At 30.0% G+C, this 20,031-nt stretch overlaps 2 protein-coding genes across 2 annotated transcripts; one reads left to right on the top strand and one right to left on the bottom strand.

Moving 5' to 3' along the window:
• Positions 1-2,913: 2,913 nt before the first annotated feature.
• LOC109790428 (HMG1/2-like protein) lies at positions 2,914-4,435 on the top strand. Its single transcript, XM_020349573.3, has 7 exons — positions 2,914-3,098; positions 3,294-3,395; positions 3,482-3,539; positions 3,665-3,709; positions 3,823-3,903; positions 3,992-4,063; positions 4,153-4,435. The coding sequence occupies exons 1-7, from the start codon at positions 3,058-3,060 to the stop codon at positions 4,174-4,176; spliced, it is 423 nt and encodes a 140-aa protein (XP_020205162.1). The 5' UTR covers positions 2,914-3,057; the 3' UTR covers positions 4,177-4,435.
• A 586-nt stretch (positions 4,436-5,021) lies between these two features.
• On the bottom strand, positions 5,022-16,694 carry LOC109790430 (uncharacterized). The gene is made up of 24 exons (XM_083075270.1): positions 16,414-16,694; positions 14,205-14,338; positions 13,849-13,933; positions 13,663-13,716; positions 13,382-13,473; positions 13,206-13,312; positions 12,538-12,607; positions 12,038-12,428; positions 11,296-11,619; positions 10,978-11,181; positions 10,382-10,477; positions 10,190-10,250; positions 9,956-10,083; positions 9,270-9,516; positions 8,957-9,132; positions 8,749-8,873; positions 8,121-8,244; positions 7,985-8,043; positions 7,707-7,803; positions 7,430-7,619; positions 7,059-7,160; positions 6,033-6,154; positions 5,475-5,534; positions 5,022-5,358 (listed from the first exon to the last, which is right to left on the bottom strand). The coding sequence occupies exons 1-24, from the start codon at positions 16,453-16,455 to the stop codon at positions 5,254-5,256; spliced, it is 3,195 nt and encodes a 1,064-aa protein (XP_082931396.1). The 5' UTR covers positions 16,456-16,694; the 3' UTR covers positions 5,022-5,253.
• Between the last annotated feature and the right edge of the window lie 3,337 nt (positions 16,695-20,031).

Here is a 20,031-nt window from a genome sequence, read left to right as displayed (position 1 = left end):
AACTAGATTTTTTATTTTTTTATTTCACATGAACAAAAAAAAAGTTAATTAAGTTAGTAAAAATGTCAAAAATATTAATAATTTAATTTTTATATTAAAAAATTATTTATTTAATTTTATTGTTAATAATGTAATATGTATATTATTTTTATTATATTATATATATAAATAAGTTGATCTAAAGTTTAACATACTTTTTTATAAGTCTAAATTTAACCTTTTAAATAATTGATTTTTTAAAAGTCTAAACTAGACATTTTAATTAAATAGTTTATGCCAAACTAGACTTTGAATAAGTCAGATAATAGGTTCCTATTTAAGACTTGACCTATTAACATTTATACTTTCAACGATAAATATTTTATACCAATATCAAGAATATACAAAAAATGCAATACCTGTCTTAGACATAAAATACTTAATATTTTTATAAAGATCATTTTTACCTTTTTAATATATTATTCATTTTTATTTTATTATTTTTTGTAATTAATAAAATTACTTTAATAATTTATATTTCACAAAATATTATATCTATGTCAAAATTTTACAATAATATAATTAAAAGTTTCATTAAGTTTAATTTTTTTAAGTATGTATAATAAATAATTATTATAATTAAAAGACAAAAATTAAAATTCAATGGTGTCAAAAATAACAAATAATTGTTCACAATACCATTTATAGATGTTTATTAATTTTAATCAAATTTAAATTAACTCATTGATATAAATAAATTAATATTAAATTAAATTAAATTATTTATAATTCATAAAATACATAATTATAATATTAAGATATTTATAACAAGTTTATTTCAATAAAATTTGTCAACTAAATCATTAAATTTTATATTTTTACTATTCACTAATTTTGTTAGTGACTATTTTTTGTTGAAGAATTCAATTGACCACCTTTAGTAGGCTCTTCCCTCTCAATTATATTTTTCTTACACATAAAATTTGAACTCATTATTTTTTATTTATAACTATATTATATTTGAATTTAGTCTAGTACAATAACTTGTTGGTAATCTTATATAAATAATAATTTTATATAATATATATATATATATATATATTTTTGTATAATTATGCTATTTAATTATCAAGCTATCAATATAATAAATAAAGTTATTTATTCAATTATTATATATTTAATTACAATAAAAAAATCATGACTCAAACATTTTCATAATATATATTAAATATAAAATTTATAATTATTTGTATATATTATTTTTAATATATGTATTCATTTCTATCTATGTATATTTTGTAAAAAATAATAATAAAAATAAATTATAAATATTATACATATCTACTCACTCATTTATGCTATGTTTAGTAAAGAGGAAAAAATAAAGTGAAAAGAAGGAAAGTTGAAGACAAGATATTTTTTTTAATTAATTTATATTAAATTAAAAATTTTAACTTTTTTGTTATTATTATGTTTATTTATAATTATAATAATAATTACATTTATTATTATTTTTTATATTTAAAATAAATAAAATTATATATATTGCTATAATAATAATTTTTATATTATAATAATTATTATTTTAACAATAATAATAATATTATTTTTATTTTTGGACAAGAAGAGAGTGATAATTCATTAATATAAATGCTAAAATTGATTATGTGTTTGTAAAGTGTGAAATGGGAGAGGTAAGTATGTATATGTGAGTTTAAAAACTTTCTTAATCTATCTGAAGAAAAAAAATGTTTATAACTTACCTGCAATTTTCTTTGTTTCCGCGCACTTCAGTTTCTTCAAATAACCTTGTACAGTATAATCTCTCTAACTTCTGTGCTCTTCTGCTGCGCCAAATGGAAACTCAGAATAAACATGAGTTATTATGAGTCAATGTCTCATTATTTTTATATATAAATGTATTTATAAAATATTTATATATATGTATATATATATATATTTAAATAAATTAAAATAATATAAATTATTTATATATTTGTATCTATACAAATTTGAAAGTATATGAATATTCTTAACTATTTTATAAATATTTAAATGTAAAAAAATATAAATTCAAATATGAATCAACTTGATCTGAAGGAATTCTACCTCTTAATTATATAAAAAAACTTAAAATTTAATATTTTCACACAAACATGCAAATACTCATACTTTTATGTGCATATTAAAAATTATAACATATAAAAAATATTAAATTATAGACTTACTCCTATAGGACACTAGTTATTAAACTAATTCTAAATAAAAAGTATGAAAAACAAATTTATTATTTTAATTTTAAAATAATTTTTAAATATAATAAAATTATATATTAATTATTTATAATAAATAAAATTTATATGTATATATAAAATATTAATTATATTCAATATTTAATATTCAATTGATGTAAAATGTTCATGCAAGACAATAATAAAAAAGATAAAGATAATTAATTAATAAATTTTATTTTTGATTTTAAATTTGGGACCAAGTCGTATCCAAAAACAAGTAAGAATCATAAAATTATCAAATCATCATTAAATTATAGAAAAAAAAAAGGAAATGAAAATTTACAAACGTACCCTTCAGAAGTCCAAAATATCTTCTCACCAACTTCGTGTGGCGCGTTACTCTTAATTCCGTGGTATCTTGGTAAAATCCCAAACACCTTCAAGGTTAAGAATGTCATCCCAGTTATCCACTGACACGTGGCACAAAATTCCCAAAGCACACCGCACAATCTTCATTCTGCAAAGGAACTAGCCTCATCTCCCAAACACACACACAAAGGAAACACAGGGGTTTCCAAAGCGCACGAGAGAGCCAATAAAACCGTGTCACACGGATCGCTGACGTGGACAATATATCGTCGAAATCCCGCGTAAACCCAAATCTTCAATATTTTGGGCTATTCCAATTTTATTGTTTTCTCTACACTGCCCCTCCCACAACCCCTTCTTATTCCCTCACTCCCGCGCCCAAACCTCACAACACAACGCAAACGCACTCTCTTCTCTCTGTGTAAAACCCTCGCGTTCTTCGCATCTTCGTCACTCGTTCTCTCTGATTCTCGCCATGCCGAAGGCCAAAGCCGATGCCAAAGCCACGGATAACCGGTAACGTCTTTTTATGTGATTGATTTCGCCTTGGAATCGATTATTCCTTTATTTTATTGTTGTTGTTATTATTATATTTTTCAGATCTGGTTTGTCCGATCTGGCGTTGTTCTTCTCCGATTTGCGTTCTGCGTTTTGTCTGTTTGTTGTCGTTTAGTGTTTTTTTTTTGTGTTTTGTTGTGATGTGTCGTTTAGGTTGAAGCGCAAGGGCGCTGGTGCCGGAAGGAAGCAATCGAAGAAAGCTGCTAAGGATCCTAACAAGCCGAAGAGACCTCCAAGTGCTTTCTTTGTTTTCATGTATGAATTTTTGACCTATTGTTTTTTTTTTTTTGTTATTTCCTTTGTTTATGTTTGTTAATTTTTTGTTATTGTTTTTGCTGCAGGTCTGAGTTCAGGGAGCAGTTCAAGAAGGAACACCCTAACAACAAATCTGTCGCTGTTGTGAGTTATTTTGCTTCGTTTGTTCTTTGAAAATTTCGTCTTTGAAAATTTCGTCGCTGTTTTATTTTTATCTTTATATTTTTTGGAATTTTATTAATAGGGTTTCACTGTAAACAATATTTTAGGTTGGTAAAGCTGGTGGTGAAAAGTGGAAATCTATGTCTGATGCTGTGAGTATTGTGTTGTTCAAAGTTAATTTAATGATTATTTATTTGTTGATGGTTGTATGCAAATTTAATGGTGATTATTTTTTAATCAATTTTGTGTAAATTTGATGTTTTAGGAGAAGGCTCCCTTTGTTGCTAGGGCAGAGAAGAAGAAAGAAGAGTATGACAAAAGTATTTTGTCCTACAACAAGAAATTGGTAACTACTCTTGACTCTGTGTACCTTTTGCTTTACCTTTTTCTTATGTTCTGGATAATTGATTGAATTTGATTTTTGGATGTGATAGGAGGGAAAGAATTCTGAGGAAGATGAGTCTGACAAGTCAAAGTCTGAAGTCAATGATGATGAGGAGGATGAGGTAGGTTGATTTGATTAATCAATTGATTTGATTTGTGACTTTGATTGGTTAATTGTTTAATTGATGTCGTGTTTATTTGTGTTTTGTAGGAGGACGATGAAGATGACGAGTGAAGTTCTTGATACAAGATGAAGAGTAGGTGGATGTGGGAATGAATGTTTTGCATAGTTGGGCTTTAGTATTGGATAGGATGTTTCCCAAACCACATCCCTTTCTGATAATTAGTTTCTGAATTCTTATTTTGCCCTCACTAGGTTTAGATTAGTTCACAGTCGTAATTAGGGTTCAGTATCATGATCATGTACTTAAAGTCAATGCTATGATACATTTTAATTCTATTATCAAAGAAATGTCAGTCTCTTCAATTTCCTATTTTTGTCTGTTGTCGTTATTACAATGTGTTATGTGATGATTGCATGGTTTCATGGTTCAGTAACATAGAAAGACTCCAAACTTTAGTTGACTTTAGTTGTAACTTTTGTGTACTCTCACACGCATGTGTTCATCAGAAGATAACAACCACTGTCCCCACTAGTGGGATTGGCGTAGGTACCGAACAAAATGTACACAGTTGCATTTTTTAGTTTAGTATTTTGCCTATGAGAAACTTTTATTGATTTTTAACTTCAAACAACAAATTTTATAACGAGTAATTTTTGGTTAATTTTTACATCGTCATTCTTCTTTGGTTTGTATTTAAGAGCTTGATGCTTGAATTAAAGAGCTTGATGCAGTGAAAGCTACGGTAACGAGTTGATTATACGAATAATTCAATTAATGGAGTCTAGGGATTTGAACTCCAAATGAACTTGTAGTCGGTTCTTGTATTTTAGTCAAGCATTTTGAACATGTATTTTATGGCTCAACACGTTAAATTTGAGTGACAATGGCTGGAAAGTTGTTGAGTGATGTTCTTCCTTTCGCCTGTCCCTTGCTGATTTGTTTTTCAATTCATTCGTGGCAGAATTGTGACAATTTGATTCATGTTTGAAGTGGCAAAACATGGAATAATTTGGTCTTGATTTACAATCTCGAAATATCAGCCCATAATTGAAAAAATTTAGAATTCCTGTGTAAAACAAACTATAATTACAAATAAAGAACAAGCTTAAAGTACACTCTAAAAAAATTCATAACACAAACAAACGGGTAAAAGACTTTTTATAACTTAGGGTCTGATCAGGAAGTGCTTATGAGTTCCGCCTATCTTGTTCAGCAGTTCGGAGCACTTGGTTTGCCAATGATGAAAATGACTTTGCTTTATCTTGCATTTCCGTGGCTCGAGTGTTGATACCCTGTCAGTACGAGGAATTGTATGTGACATAAATTTGGCATGTATATTATATGAATAGTTGTTAAGGATGAAAATGTAGCATCACAGAATCTACTATTTGTTCAATATAGAATATACCTGCAATTTTTTTACGTTCTCCTGCAGCTTGCTTACTGCCAATTTAGCTACACTTGTTTCCTGCGGTACAAGCATGGTTGCATCACATTGAAGAACAAATTATATGTTTGAAATTTTAAACTATTGCAAAAAATATATCTAGTCTACATTACTACAATCATGTGGTATCGTTGTTATTATGTAAATTAAATTGATGTTTGTACTAATAATGTTCTCCATAAAGGATGAGTGGGTTTTAGAATATCATCTACGTTTTATTTTTTAAGATCATTAAGGTGCTGCAACTGCCCTGAAAATTCTTAACATTAAGTAGATAGTATGCTAATTGGAAAACTCAAATCAGAAGATAATGAGTATTAGATTTCATATCCTAGATAATCAATCTTAAAACTGATTATTTTGGCATATAATCCAGATAAGAGAAGCCAGATTTGGTCCTATGTAACATTTTTCACCTGTAAAGCAACAAGGATCATCAATCCATGCTACTAGTGAAATTTAATATAATGGAATGCAAGTTAAGCATGATACTGAATGAATAATTTGTTATATAATTACATTGGAAGAAGAAGAAAACCCATATTTCTTCTTAATTTGATCGACTGCACCAGCTTGCTCATCTTGTTGCTCTTCCTTACTTGATGTTTTGTGGATATTGCCCTTCATCTCTTCTAATCTTCCTGCATATTGGATACTCAACTAATTTAGGTAGCAGAATTTAGGGTAAGAACTTTGATCATTTTCAACATATTCAGGTGGCATGTAGGAGATCAGAGGTTATTGAAAGTTGAAATTTAAAAACAGAGTTTCATGCTCCTATTTTCTCATAGCTGTAGTTCACTTACGAATGCAGTTTTGTTTGCCGGAGTTGCTTGGTTGTTTATAGGAAGGTAATGTTTAGAAAAAGAGAAATCTAAAACTAAAGCAACATGGAAGAATTTTTATGATATTTTCCCCATCATGATTTTAGGCACCTCATACTTCCATTTGAAATCCAGCCACCATTATGTTAAAAACAAGGCAATAAAAGTTGTGGTCTAGGGGTAAGGGGTTTGGATAATTTGTACCAAATAAAAAAAATTATTCCTTTATGCAGGGAGAATGCAATGTCCATATTCAGAAAAAGAAAGTAGCCTAAAAGTCTAACTCTGAGAAGTCTTGGACACTAATTGGTGGTTGGTGTTTCCTTGAAATGATGTTTTGTATTTGTTTTCCGTTTAGTTTTTCTTCTTTTGGCAAAACTGCACACGGCCAACTGATCCAAGCTTTAACTGGTCTCTTAATGGGTGACAGCACGTGAGGTATTGCATTTTTCACTTTTCGTACGAATATAGTAGTTTAAGTAAGAGAATCTCATTACTGGCAAGTACATTAAGCATTATCTCTGTTGTTTATGCTGAACAGAAACTATTTTTGCATGATATTTTCATTTTGTCATAAATCAAACGATAATAAAAATGAGTGATAAAAGCAATCATTCCCTTATTTCATCCCAATCCCTGTAGTTCGGGTTCATATCTAATATCTTTTAACTAAACTCATGACCATGAATAAATATTATCTTACAGAAGTAAAGTAACTAACCCTTTAGAGCCTGAAACTTTCCAGTCAATTTCTTCTTATTAAGAGCCCCCAATATACTTTGATCTTTGCGTTTTTCATCATGATCGTCTAGGTCAATGTCATCTGTACAGGAGGAGAGGAGACACCACAAATTGATTCTCAAACTTAATTATCCATATGATAGAAAATGTAATATATGCTCACATAAGATATCAAAAACAGAACTGCCTTAAGTAAGTAGTCAATGTTATATAGCATTTGTGTTTTCTGACTAGCAGGATCAGGCCACCAATAAAAAGACCATATATTCATTAATACAAATACACAAATTTTCAGTTTCTTACTTGAACTCCATGTATACTCCGTAGCACATATCTAAGTCACTTTCTTACCTATGTTTAATTCAGGCCCATCTTCATCAACAGTCAGATTATCATTATTGTCAGCATTACATGGAAAATTTTCATTTGAAAAGATAGCTGAGAGTTCCTGGATACTTTCTTTAGAATCTTCTGTTTCCATGATGGGAGCATGCTTTTCTTTACTGCCAGTAAAATCTTTAATAACAGAGCTGAATATACCCTGGGAAGCCAAAAAACAAGACCAAACACATTTTTTACAAAGATCATGGCTATTTACTTAAAGCTATTAAAAACTACTACTACTTACCTTTTTCTTTTCCCTATGAATGACTGGGCCAGGGACAAGCTCTTCTTGTGACAGCATCATTTCTTTACTGTAGATGCAGCTGATAGAGTCCAAAAGCCTATAAGCCAAGCAAAATGTAAAAATGAGGCTACTAATCTGGAATATTACTACCACTTCTCATTTCTGCTGTCAGGAATATTATTTCCAATAGACAAGTAGTTCTCCGAAGAGAAGCAAAGGATAGATAACAAGATTTACAATGACAATCTCTAGCCATATGTTATATATAGTTAATATACCTAAAAATATTCCTTTGGGCCAACAGTGAGACAGCAAAAATTTCTTGGTCACCATTCACCTGAAAATGGAAGTTGAGCTAGTTCAAAATCAAAAACACCTAAAGAAATTTGTACAAGTAAAAAAATATGCTTATACCAAAACAAGATCTCCTTTGGATGAACAGCATATCTGGTTGTCAGAAAATGACTTCGATGTTGGAGGAGAAAAACTGAAACCTCTAATTGAACTCTCCATAATCAGAGATAACTTTGGCAAAGACCTATCATTTAAATATATGCCTATGTATTTAAATTGATATAGCAAAAGAGAAAAAAAAAACAAGAGTACATGAAATGCAATTAATAAACTAGAAATAATTAAAGTTCTGACATCGATCACCCGGCAAAACACATTTCTTGCTTTTTTTTTTTTTTGGATAAATGATAAATACCAGCTAATACAATATAAAACCCTTGAGACAATTGACCTCTGGCTCTCAAGTTATTTGTTGGACAACCAATCAACCAATTTCTGTTTTCCTTATTGTCTAAGACAAGTGGAAGTAATAAAAAAACTTCCAACAAAATTTATTCATTTTGCTTGTTTGATTTGAAAAGCACATTGGCACTATGCCAGCAAATGGTGGGGGTCGGAGATTAACATTACATTAGAAACAATGATATATATATTTTTTTTTTGCCAAATGTTGACAAGTCTTTTCATTTATTCTATACCAATCATAATATGTTCTCATATAAAATGCAGACCGAGATAAAAGCACAACCTTAATTCTAGTTTTCCACCGGTGAAAATGAGTATAAGGCCAATATCAGAAGGGCTATAAAATGTGGATGCCCAGCAACACGAAGAGGAATGAAACTTTTTCTTGAAAAGAACCTTTTTAACCCCCTGTAATAAATCATTGCAAGCATCAGCTGAGGTTTTTGTTATTCATGATTCCTGATTATGGCTGTAAGGAAATCACACATCACCTGAGTCGCATGCACTAATGAATAGACATATAAAGCTTTCTCAGAACAAAGCAGAATGTACTGTTGCTTTGTTGTTGCATCCTCAATATGATTCCTTCCGCTCAAGTCTAATCCATCTTTTGTAATAGATCCAGTGATCGGTTCACCTTGTCCATCTGTGTACCACATGAAAATTGCTGTTACCATTTTAAATCATTTCCTTCACATCAATCAACAACAGTATGAAAATTTTTATCCTTAACAGAATGAGCATTTGGATTACTTATATCAATGAGTTTTTGACTGTTATAGTACTAATCATGCAAACTCTTACCCAAAACCTGCATAAATAGAGCTTTAGAGGGCTTCTTAGGATGAATAGATCCCGTGCCCAGTGTGTTTCCAGTTTCCTTATCCAGTGCCAGAACAGATGAATCTTTTGCTCCAACCACTAAAATGTTTTTTTCAAAACCATGTAAAGTGCAGGTTAGGAACCGCAGAGAGATGATACCAGCAGAAATTTCATTTGCAAAATGTTTCTGGTATAACAAAGTTGGGCCATCTATGTTAAAAACCGAGACCTGCAACAAATTGGATTAATATAAGCTACTGCATAAAGTTATTTAGAAAAGACAATAATCAACTACAACCTCAAAGCACATGGAACATAAAATAGCTAGCAATATCTGATAATCATCTGTCAAAAAGCTGAAGTTAGAACACATTTTGAAATTACCACCAAATGATCAGGGATAGAATGTAAATCTCAGGCTTACAGAAATATACAAGAAAGTTGCTCAGAGTAGAGAGACACAATAAGCTCTTTTTTATTATATTCTTAATGAAATGACCGTTGTTATTTGTAAATGTGTTTAATGGAAGTTTTGTAGTTCAAAACTGACATTTTCTTTAAAACTATGCTTTTTTAATTTGTAGGTTAATTCATTTCTTTGAATACTTGAATAGCAATATAAAAGCACATTTCCAAATCTTTTCAAACAAGCTTGAAAATTATCTCACATGTCCTTGATCAGAACCAACTGCAAGATGCAATGAGATGGGATCTATGTTTATTGCAACAATGGCACCATTACTCTTTACATGTTTCACACTTTGGATTACATGATCAGTCCCTTTCTTTGTACCTCCTGTATAAGAAGGAAGGGAAAAGGGAAATCAGTGTTGATTAAAATATGAATCATACTTGCCTTTTGATAACCAGGCAACAGTTATATGCTATGTGATACCACATACCAGTAAGAGACATGAAGCTGTTATTGGCATATGGTTCAGGTTTGAATCTAAAGATGCAAACCTGTAAATCATGTTTATGTCAGACATACCATAAATATTAAAGGAGGGTGAGAATGACATGAGAGAGAGAGAGAGAGAGAGAGAGAGAGAGAGAAGAGGAAATAATAACATTTTGAAATTGAGGAACCTCACCATTCCACTCTGGTCACCTGAAATAAGAAGTGGAGAGTTGCTATCGAAGTATAATGCTGTCAAGGGTATACCACTTAATGAACAGTCATTTTCACTCTGCATTGAGATGGAGGAAACAAATAATAAAAAATACACGAAGAGAAAATAATTTCTAAGTAAAATTTTTACATACATGAAAAAAAAATGCCTTTAGTTCACCTAGAGCTTGCTTGAGCTTAAAGTTAATAATGTCTCGATGTATAACATACCTGAATAATCTACATCTATTTGGTTACAGGGACTCCTAAATATATTTAGAAAAATACTTCCTTGAGTGGAACTCAACACAAAACATTGGCATGAGTAGCCAATACAATCAAGAACTTTAATTACCTAGACAAATAAGTTTCCTTTTGGAAATTGTAAAATATATTCCTAAAGAAGATAAAAAAAAACCCTTTGCGCATTATGCAGGCAATTTGTGTATAAACACTGGAGGTTAGTAAAGCTAACATTTTAGTTCGAAGTAGTTTGTTGTACAAACTAATTGTTTCTTTAACCTTTCCACTCAATGTAGAGAACTTGAGAGCACAAGACCTGCGTGATAAAAATATTACCTGTTGCTTCAATTGCAATATTGGAGTGAAAATGGGGCATGAAGCATCCCAGAAGGTTATGGCTCCATTGCTGTGTCCAGTTATGTACAAATTTTGAACTTTTGAAAATCCAGCAAATTTGGCAGAACTCAGGCTAATCCCATCTTTTTGATTTGTTTCAACAGGAACAAAAAGTGGATAGTTTTTGACCAGCTGTCTGTAATACTATGTGACAAAGAATTACAAGTGCCAAATTAATACACTAATAAAGAAGAGGCGGATTGCAAACAGAATGAATATGATAGAGCAAGTAAAATTATAGTTTCCTGACCCTATTACCTCATCTTCAAAAGTTAACACATTGGAATTGTTGGAGATAAATTTTGCTGTTGTGATCCTTGAACCTTCCAGTGGTATCTTTACAATAACTTCCTTTGGTAGTGAAGGTGAGGACTTAGACTGGCACTTTAGCAGATACCTTTCAATCAAACTATCGTCATACAGATATAGATGGCCTGATTTCCCAAGCAAAATGAAAGAATCTTGTTTATGCTTGCTTTGCTCAGTTGAACTCGATATGATCTCCATGTCAATGCAGCATTCAGATAAATGAAGTCCAAGCTTAATTGTTCGAGATTCAGCATGCTCATTCAGCAAAACTACCTGCCTCATATAATGACATAAGTTAGAATGATCTAACTGCATTCAAGATCTAAAGTATAACCCAGAGGAAGTGAAAGGATGAGGCAATTTGCTTTTACATCTCATTTTGCTAAATGATAAAACTAGTGAAAATTGAAAATAGTTCGTGTTAAAACTAGCACATTATATACCTAGAACCTAGCTCAAAATCTTTGAACAACGGACACAGTATGACTTCTGAAAACCACAAGTTTATGTAGATGGTAATACTGTAATTGTGAGCTTGAATTCTGGCTTTCTTTCTTATAGAAAAGGACTATCACTTAGCAAGATCTCATTATAAAGGAAGATATAGATACAGAAATGTTCAAATAATTTTGTCCTAGAACAAGATATTTCGTTTAATGATTTGAGCAAACTCAGCAAAGCATTCAAATACCTGTGACAAGTTTGAATTTGCATAATCAGAAGCTCCCATAACATATAGTCGACTAGCCTTTCCTCCAGCATAAACCCATTTTATTGATTCTATGGAAATTTTTTCTGACTTGTATCCCAAGTTAAGTTTGAGCGAAGGAGTGTTTTGATTACTAGATTCAGATGCTGAAGCATTTCCCATATTTAGAGAAGGAATGCTCCAAATGAAGAGCTCTCCATTGTTGTACCCTACAACCACTTTACTTCCAACAGGACACACCCAACATGCAGAAGTCACTTTTTTTGTTTCATTATGCAGTGGCTGCAACATATTTCCACCAGTTCTGAAAATAGATCTACTTTCCCAAATATCCCATAATATCATTTGGCCATTTCGAAAGATTATGAGAACCCTGCAATGGAACACATATTTTGAGTTAACAAATAAATGACAAAGTAAAAACAGGAACCAAAATATTTACATAAAAAGATCCTAAGGATGGTTGTGTTCATGAAGATCACCTCTTGCTTTCAGCTGCTGGTTGAGGCAGTATATGCGTCACAACAGTGTCATCAGACACTTCAGAGTTTCCTAAACATAGATAATTAAGGAACTTAATAGGACAACCAGGTACTTCAAGAGTGAAATTACGGACTGGGTAATGTTAAGGACAAGCACAACTTTAAGCTTGCTTACATATAATGCAATTGATAAACAAATGATAACTTGCACTTTGGACAGTTTCTATTTTGAGTAATGAGATACATATTCAAAATATCCATCACATGTTACAAAAATGTGTATAAAAAGATATATTTGTATGTTAGCATTTTGAGTGATGTAATTGTTCCTCTTGTTGAATCTTCACACACCAAACAGAACTGACTCTATGAAACTGTTTAAAATTCTCTAAAGATCATGCCAAGAATTAATGTCACAAGCATTCCTTAACTATGAAATCTACCTTAAAGAAGAACCAAATACATGAAAATAGGACATTGTTCATCCTAAACAGTGCCGACATGTTTTACTTTTGCTACCTAAGTACTACTGATCAATGACGATATTAAGTAGTAACGTAAAATATAACCACCATTGTGTACTCTATTTTTCAAATCCTAATGTGGGTTTAAATATTTACATGTAACATGTGAGGGAAAAAGAAATAAGGCTACAGTATGTATCTCACCATAGGAAGCCGAGAGAGGTATGGTGTATTTCATTTGAACCAAATGCCATGATGGTTCTTGATCAAGCTTCAAAACTGAAATATTACCATTGTAATGTCCAATGTACCTGCCAACACAGATACATGCTCATAACTTAAGGATCTTTACTTCGTAGCTTGTTCCAAATTACACTTACGTATAGTGGCTATGTTGAATGACCGCAAAGCTAGTGATCTCTTCTTTAGCAATGTACACATCAGACAACTGTTTCTTGTCTATGTCCCAAACCTAAATGTGAAACTTCTTTAGGACAATCAATAACCAAATAAACTGATCTCAAACATGATAAAAACATAGACACATTACACTGAAAAAAAGAACATAATAACATGGTGAATCTTAGTAGGGAACAAACTTGAATTCAGAGGCAACACGAAAAAATACAATAAATGTGAACAACTCCATAAGTATACTTGCCTCAATATGGTTATTGGATGTGACATTTATAAGGACCCCTTGGTTCTGGATGAACTGCATTCATTCAATACCAATAGTATTGTTAGTGCAGAGTCATCACTCATCATTGATATTTCTAAACAAAGGAACATTTTTCTCAACAGCAAACAGGGAAATTGCCCCATTTGCATGGATAAGGCACATAACCTGCAGAAACTTGCTAGGCAAGGCCTCACTAGATTCAAGCAGGGCTTGAGCATTATCTTTCCCATAGAGTTTAATCTGGCCATCCCTTTTTTAAAAAACTCAACAAAATCAGTTTCAAGCATATGAAAACTCATCCAATTCAACAACCTTAAAATGTTCATATATGTTCCCTTCCCATGATTTATACACTTTTAGTCATTTCTCTGCCACTTAGATGTGGAATACAAAATTGATTAGAAACTAAGAACTATTGAGTCATATATTCCTTCATAATATGTACTATAAGTCTATAATGACACATTATTTTGACAGAGTGTAGTTAATCAAAGAGTCAAGAAATGGCAAGGGAAACATACTTTGTAGAAAGAGCCAGTATCCTCTGAATGGAGTCATAGGCGAACTTGGCACCACCAGATGGCACCCCATGATGAAATACCAACCGCGGATCTACATCACTAGCTTTTAACCCTTCTGATGAATTTCCACCAGTCTGCATGGGAAATTCACAAAATTCAATGTTTTTCTTTGCATATTATTTTATTATGATAATAAAAGCAGATAATAACTTGAAGTATCTCATTTGCTCGTGTCATCTTCGTGAAAATACCATGCAAATTTATTCACTTTCTATATCTTTGAAATCCAGACTCAAAACTAAGTAGAAACAACACCCATTTCTTCATTTAGACGCGTGTAAGCAATAACACCTTACAAAACTTGTTATACTTCTCAATGTTTCAACTCTGATATCCTATTTAGCTACTGTAGGTTGCATAAAACACTCGTTTATTTAATGAAACACTCATTAAATTAAAAGACAAAACTTAAAGTACAGTGTGATTAGTATTATTTTTCTATTAAAGTTAAAGATTTATTTCGATAATATATACTTACATTTAATACAAATCTCATTAATACGTAAATCTCTAATCAATCGCTAAATTAAACTCAAAACTTTCACATAACAACCATACAACTTACATGGTTCATCCAAAATCAGCATCATGTCTTTAGAATGAACAGCTTAATTTAATTTAAAAAGTATGTAAATGTTAACTTACCAAAATTCAAAGGACTATTCACATTAGAGTGATTTTCCAAATTGGGACACGTGTACCCTACACCTTGGATTCTAGTGGCAGTGGGTTAACTGATTTTGACCAACATTAAGGCATTCAAACATGGGTGTACCACCGACCATAAACACCCATTACTTTAAAATTAGATAACGTATCTTTTTTTTTTTTTTTTTTTTTTTTTTTTATAATCAAAATCAAAATGAATTTCATAAAGTAGCTACAGTCCCCATTTCACTTCTTGCGAAATTAGCAAGTAAAATAAATGTTTAAATACTTTATTTTAAAATATTTTTATAATATGAAGGAGTTTTTTTTTCCCTTTAAATAATAACTATTTTTCAAAAATAGCCTCAACTAAAAATGCTCTAATTCTTATTTCTTAAATCAGGCACATCCCTCTTCATTATCGTTAAATGAGATACTAAAAGCGCTGCTGTATCTCTAAATTACTTTGGAGGATCATAGTTACTTCCCGATTGAAACTTAATTTGGAAGTTAAGTTATCATATTTCATTGTCATCATCATATAATAATTAAAACGTAGGTCCTAAAAATAAATTATTGAATTTTAGATGAACTAATTATCTTAAAAATGCTGCACAAAAAAATATTTATACGCTAATTAACGCTGTTCTCTGTTGCCAAAATTTAAATATGGTACAAGTGTTCGCACATGTAAATAATCTTTATAATATCATTTAATCACAAGCTTTCATAAATTATGTTTGTTAATTTTTACTATAATTAATGATTTTTATTAACGGTGTAAATTTAGTCTACCAAAGTATAAAAATTAAACTCTTATATTAAATCAATGTATAAGTACGAAAAAGTTTCGAAATAAACCACTAAACGACCAAAAAACGTTTGAACGCGTTGTTTTTTCTTCTTCTTCAGATTCTGTGATGTCAAAGTATATTCGGATTCTTTGCAAACCAGAAATGAATATCGTTTAATTAGAAAAAAAAGAGAAATGAACACATAATAAAAAAGAAGAAATAAGAAGAAATGATATGAATATGTGAGAAACCCAGTTTTAGTATAGGATATGTTCATTTCCTCATATCCATTGTATCATTCTTAATCCTTGCTATATAATTTTAATGAGAAGTAAAATATACATTAGACTATGGATAAAAAAAATTATTTTAGCAGCCATTTCCAGGCTGTATAAAATATTACTTATGACATACATGAACATGTGTTTTAATTTTTAAACAGTATTGCAAGGATCAAAGTCTTTTTTTTTTTTTTTTTATTTAAAAAAATTCAGAATCACAAGAAAGAAAAGGAAATCTAGATTCAAAAGAAAATCGATGATGAATGCTAGTTTGAGTGAACACATAGTTTAAATTGGCAGAAAAAACTGATGGGTGTTTCAGTTTGAGCAATTAACTATGATAACTGAAGAATGATGATGGCATAGTAGCAAATGCAATGGTGTAACAGAAAAGAAGAATATGAAAGCAAAGAAAGAGAAGGTTACCTTCTTTATGGAAGCTTTCTCAACTAGTTTCTTGACAAACATTTTTGTTTTGGAGGATCTGTGACTGTGAGTGTGACTGAGAATCAGAAGTGAATTGGTGAGAGAAAAGTGGGGAATGTGGTTTTGTTTGTGATATCTGAGAGAGAGTTGTCAATTACTTTAGTAAGGAGCAGTTGATTGCAGTTTCTTACTTTCTTCTGTGTCTGATGGTTCGGTAGTGATGAGAACTGAGAAGAGACAAGGAAGTTAGTGAGTTTTATAAGGGGAAAAAAATATCAAAGGGTTTTGATGGATAGATTTGCCTCAATCTTTTTAATTTATGTTCACTTGTTTAAAAGGATTTTTTTTTTTGATGAAATAAGTCGTATATTTCTTTTGTAACTGTTTTTTTTTTAATTTTTATTTTTCTATTAAAAAATGGGAATAACTATGAGTTGTTCAAGCATCTTATTTTTTTTAAGTACTTGTCAGATATAAATATAATAGAAAATAATAAATATGTAGCTTAAATATATTATTAATTTATGAAAACTGACTTAACTTTATTTTTAATCATTCAAAATTGATTTTTATTTTATTTTATGTAATTTGATCAAATCTTGTTTTACTCTATTGATATTATTTGCAGGAAAAACATCATTAATAAAGACAAATTAAGTCATTTGTTTGCTAACTATATTTATACAATGATTTTACTAATAAAGAATTAAAGATATTAGAGTTGTCAGTTTTGTGTGCTAGACCAAATAATAATTGAATATTTTTTTTATAAATTTATTAATCACATTTTAATAGGAAAATTGAATAAGTTTTTATTTTTTATTTTTATTTTTTATTATAAAGACTGAATAAATTAATTTTAAATTTAAGAGACTAAAAATAAATTTAATCAAATTTAAAAGATTAAAACATATTGGAAGATAATTTTTTTTTTGAAAAATATTTATTACATATTTCAACTAGTCATTAAAAAAAATTGTAGCTGATACTCGATAAGATTTGTCTAAAAGACAAATGTTTGACCACATAATCTCAATTTGTCTTGCTTTTTGCGATCAACAAAAGACAGACAACATAAATTATCTTAATAACCAAAAATCATTATGTTATTAGATTATTATTATATTATTGAACGTTATGACGTTACCTTGTAACACGTGTCAAGAGTGAATTGCAGTGTAGGGCCCGACTCATGGGCCCGGGTATTATTGAAGGACACGTGGCACCACAAAAAAGAGTTTGCTTCATGGGCTTGAATTTTCTCACCTCCCCACTTTAATTTTTAGGAACTTTATTTAATTGTTTTCTTTAAATTACTTTTTCATTTTATATGACATATCAATCACTTCGTTGATCTTGCCTAAAAAAAAAGGAAAACAAAATCACTTTATTGATATCAATATTAGAAAAAATTAAGGAAAATTAAACTCCATGCAACAATTAACAAAAAAAAAAAAAGAAAACATATCGTGACCCAAAAAGCATTCCAATTGTCTACATTAGTGCATGCTTTTCAGTATGCAACTTCACATGTCTTGAGTAATGACGTTTTCACTCTTTATTTTTGATATTATTTTTACTCTTTTTTATGATGAAAAATTGAACTTATTCGTAATTCTTTTTACCATAAAAGGTGGGTAATGTAAAAAAAAAAAAGTTACGAAGATAATATTTTGATTATGTTTTTCATCAGAAAAGGTAATGGCCCTTAACTGAACGTATCAAATTTTGATTGCATAACATTGAGTATTAAAAGGGTTCACACTTCACAGGCAGGTAATGTTTTCTGTTACTTTTGTTCTAACACGGTAGAAAGTCAAAAAAGTAAATAAATATTATGGATTTATTATACCTTTCCACTTTTTACGTACTCAGGTTTGCTATATATAATATGCTAATCATTAAATGTTCTTAAATACTATGACAAAAATATTCGTAATTGCAAATATTTGTACTGGAAAATTACACTAGATGAAATTCATCGTAAATAATAAATGGTTATTCTAAATAGGTATTTATGGACAGAAAATACAAATATTTTTTTAATCTATTTATTAAGAGAGTGAGACGGGTTTGATAGTATTATATTTACGGATATCCATTTAGTGAGATTTTTTAAATAACTTTATATATAAAATTACATAACTCTAAAATTCTAAACCTATTAACCAAAAACTCAACGAGTAAAGTAGTATCAAGACCTTAAGAGTACAAACGAAGAGTTAAGAGCAAAGAATACAAAATAATTTTATATTAGTTTGTCATAATTACTGAGACTACATTCAATTTATTAAGTAAAAAGATAATCTTAGATTCCTCTAGTCTTAAGTTTGTTGTTAACAAACATAGAGATTTTTGATCAATAGAATAAAGCTTTCAAAAGTTAATTAAGACAAATCTTCTTTAAGGAGCAATTTGTTAGTAAGATGAATCCTAATATAAGACAATAGTTTCATTAAGATGATCCTAACTATTAATAAGATGAACTTTTAGTCATAAAAAGAGATATACATTAAATCTTTATCATTTATGATCTTTAAACAAGAAATTGATTGTGTCTGAATGTTTTCTTAACAGATCAAATTTAAAAATACTTCCTTGGTATCAACGTTCTACTTAAAGGAAAGAAAGACATGCTTTGATTTGGAAAAGGACAAGCAAATCTTTGCAAACACGAAAAGCTACAGTCAAAAGCTATTTCATCATTGAAACATCCTGACACACGCATGATTCCACCTACTCGGTGCCAAAAAGGTAATAAGGAGCTTCTCTAATCAAATAAAAAGTGACAATTTGGTGAAAACACTTAATGCAAGCATTTATTACACTAATGGACAATTCTCTCCTCAAGAAACAAATTGTGAAGACAAACAAAGTTAGCTATGAGAAAGAAACTCAAGGATTTGTAACGATCATTTTCACTGAAGCCATATAAAAAGAAGTTTGAAGTTTAGAAAGAAGAGAGGTTGATGATCATTGTAAAACTACATTCTTTCTTTTTGTAAAAAGTCTTTGTATGTAATTTATTGTATCATGTCTTGACAAGAAGACAAAGCAACCTTGTAAACTTTTGTAACTTTAAGTTACTTTTTGTTTGAGCCTAAAGAGACTTGTCTATAAAAGAATACACAGTGTTGAAGCCTGAAAAGATTTTGTGTAAAAAGAATACTTAGGTAGATTACTTGAAGAGACCATTAAAAAAATACTTAGGTTTGAGACAAAATTGGCTTGGTAAAGAATACTTGTATCTTTGAAAAGATAGTGGAACTTGATTTGGTTGGATCAAGAATTGGACGTAGTCTCGGTAGTTGAGATGAATTAGTATAAATCTCTATGTTCATTCTTTACTTTGTCTTCTCTCTTATATTTGTTATGTTTCAACTTCATTGCTCTACAAAAAAGTAGGAATTTTTGACTAATACTATTCAACCCACTCTTCTAGTGTTTCTCTTTACCACACAGTTCTTGATCAACTTGATCAAGTTCTATTATCTTTTATAAAGATACAAATATTATTTCACAAGCCACTTCTGGCACAACCTAAGTATTTCTTTGACTTTTGTCTTCAAGCAACTACCCAAGTATTCTTTGAAAAATGAAGCCTCTTTAGGCTTCAAT

This window comes from Cajanus cajan, chromosome 5 (assembly GCF_000230855.2).
Source record: "Cajanus cajan strain Asha chromosome 5, NIPB_CcT2T_4, whole genome shotgun sequence".
Taxonomy (NCBI): Eukaryota; Viridiplantae; Streptophyta; class Magnoliopsida; order Fabales; family Fabaceae; genus Cajanus; species Cajanus cajan.
This window is presented reverse-complemented; position numbering and strand designations above follow the sequence as displayed.

Excerpts from the sequence above, each read along its gene's own strand:
- LOC109790428 (XM_020349573.3), top strand. The coding sequence starts at position 3,058 with ATGCCGAAGGCCAAAGCCGATGCCAAAGCCACGGATAACCG. Across the intron at positions 3,099-3,293 it reads GCCAAAGCCACGGATAACCG|GTTGAAGCGCAAGGGCGCTG; the intron begins GTAACGTCTTTT and ends TGTGTCGTTTAG. Across the intron at positions 3,396-3,481 it reads AGTGCTTTCTTTGTTTTCAT|GTCTGAGTTCAGGGAGCAGT; the intron begins GTATGAATTTTT and ends TTTTTGCTGCAG.
- LOC109790430 (XM_083075270.1), bottom strand. The coding sequence starts at position 16,455 with ATGTTTGTCAAGAAACTAGTTGAGAAAGCTTCCATAAAGAAG. Across the intron at positions 14,339-16,413 it reads AGAAAGCTTCCATAAAGAAG|ACTGGTGGAAATTCATCAGA; the intron begins GTAACCTTCTCT and ends TTTCCCATGCAG. Across the intron at positions 11,620-12,037 it reads CAAATTCAAACTTGTCACAG|GTAGTTTTGCTGAATGAGCA; the intron begins GTATTTGAATGC and ends TATATGAGGCAG.